This window comes from Cynoglossus semilaevis, chromosome 1 (assembly GCF_000523025.1).
Source record: "Cynoglossus semilaevis isolate Cse_v1.0 chromosome 1, Cse_v1.0, whole genome shotgun sequence".
Lineage (NCBI taxonomy): Eukaryota > Metazoa > Chordata > Actinopteri > Pleuronectiformes > Cynoglossidae > Cynoglossus > Cynoglossus semilaevis.
Genome location: NC_024307.1, coordinates 27559493 through 27561557, shown reverse-complemented (window position 1 = coordinate 27561557; position 2065 = coordinate 27559493). Strand labels below are relative to the sequence as shown.

Sequence of the window (2065 nt, the reverse complement as noted above, 5' to 3'; positions counted from 1 at the left end):
TATATATATATATACAGTATATATATATATATATATATACCTACATACTGTATACAGTATATACAGTATGTATATATACAGTATGTAGGTATGTATATATACTTATATCTGTATATATACACATATATGCTATATGTGTGCATATATATATATATTTATATATACATTTATACATATATACAGCATCAGCTAAAGGTACACAGTGATAAAATTAGCCTCCCTGTCGAGGAATTAAAACTTAGTCCCCGGCGTGTCAAGTGGGATACTCTATATCCCACTATACGCACTATACTAAATATAGATACTAAACTTTATAGTAATACATCAAAATAAAAATGATTTACACATAAAATAGAATTGCCATAATAAAATCTGAACCTGAATATAGATACTAAACTTTATAGTAATAAATAAAAATAAAAATAACTGAATTGTATGGAATTAGTATGGCCATAGTACAGACTGTATATCAATGTCAATAAATGTATTTATAATAAATACATAAATCAATGTTTATGCTATTTTCACTATTCCCTCCAGGGATGGAATCCCCTTCTGTGAGATGGACTACCACGCCATGTTCGGAATCCAGTGTGAGAGCTGCAAGAAATACATCACTGGAAAGGTTCTGGAGGTAAGGACAATGCACAAAGAAATATACCAAATATATTTCACTAATATGCTAAATATACAGGACATTTCAAAGAAAACATGGTTTAAACATAGGGTGCAAGAAAATGTAAACAAACACATACACAAACACACTGAGTAGTCTAAACGGAATTGGCAGAGGCTGCACATTTCCACTAAATAGGATTTTGCCAAAAATACCAGGAAAACAGAGAGCAATGCAACAAATGCTGCATATCTGTGGAGAGGAACTATATCCGTCTAGTTCTTATTCTCTTTTTACTAGCCTTGAGTTCTGACCCATTTTTATTCCAGAGCCGTCATGAAATTTTCATCACCACTTACTCTATATGCTGCACATGTAGCTGCATTAAAAACGCTTTTAAAGCTGCTGCAAGTGCAGATCTGAGACCAGCTCTTATAAATGTGTAACAGGAGGGTTTCGGGCACTGATGTCATCAGAAACAACATTTCCCCCCATGAGCGTAACTTTAAAGCACAAGACGGCTCCCAGAGACTGATGGAGCGAGCCATGTTGAGGCCACGCACCAGTTCCTCTGTGGTATGCAGTATGTGTGGCTCCAAGGGGCAGTAGCAGTTTGTGGTCATTCAACACAGTCTCTCTTTCACCCTCACCCTGACCTCACTCTATCCTTCTTACACAGCCATACTCTACCTCTCTCTCCTTCCGCTCCGTGCCTCAGGCGGGCAGTGACTCTCAGGTGGCGCTCTGCCGCCGCAGTCCTGTAGGTGCCTTTAAACAAAACCACCCGGAAATTCCGGGACACATTACACCTCTCGTTCCTATAAAATGTCATCTCTGTTCAAGGCTTAAGTGTAAAAGAAGTGGATTTAAAGAGTGAGAGAAAACAGAAGCACCACCCGGAGCGTTCTGCTGTCATGACATCATACAGTACATGTGTTAGGTGCGTGCGTGACCTCATTTACTTTTGCTCCTTTGAGCGAAGGTGTTGAAGAATGGCGGGTTTAATTCCAGGTTTGACATCGTTTTAGTGTTTACAACCCAAAAAAGGCCGGTGGTACGAGGCATTTTTTGCAGCGATAATGGGCAGTTGTTAGTGTGAGCAAAACGTAGTTACACGAACGCATATGAAACAAACAATATATAAAACAATAATATAAAATATATATAAACACTATATTATACTACACTAAAATAGTTGAGTTTTCAAATATTTCATAAACAAAAATGTTAATTTGTGGTGGCTACGTCTCTGTATGTAACTAGTGAGAAGGTTCGAGACCTGGTAGGCGATATGCATATGAAGCCACAACAAAACCAATAGCATGTGTTGAGGAGTACATCCTGGACATGTTTCTATCTATCTATCTATCTATCTATCTATCTATCTATCTATCTATCTATCTATCTATCTATCTATCTATCTATCTATCTATCTATCTATCTATCTAT

The 2065-nt window shown here is 37.1% G+C and overlaps 1 protein-coding gene across 15 annotated transcripts in view; it reads left to right on the top strand.

Moving 5' to 3' along the window:
* ablim2 (actin binding LIM protein family, member 2) overlaps nt 1-2065 on the top strand; it is an 87196-nt gene that overhangs the window by 52824 nt on the left and 32307 nt on the right. For all 15 annotated transcript variants that reach the window (XM_025062554.1, XM_025062735.1, XM_008323906.3 and 12 more), the window contains exon 6: nt 541-634. In XM_025062554.1, the coding sequence (XP_024918322.1) occupies nt 541-634 (94 nt within the window). The remainder of the gene's footprint in view (nt 1-540; nt 635-2065) is intronic.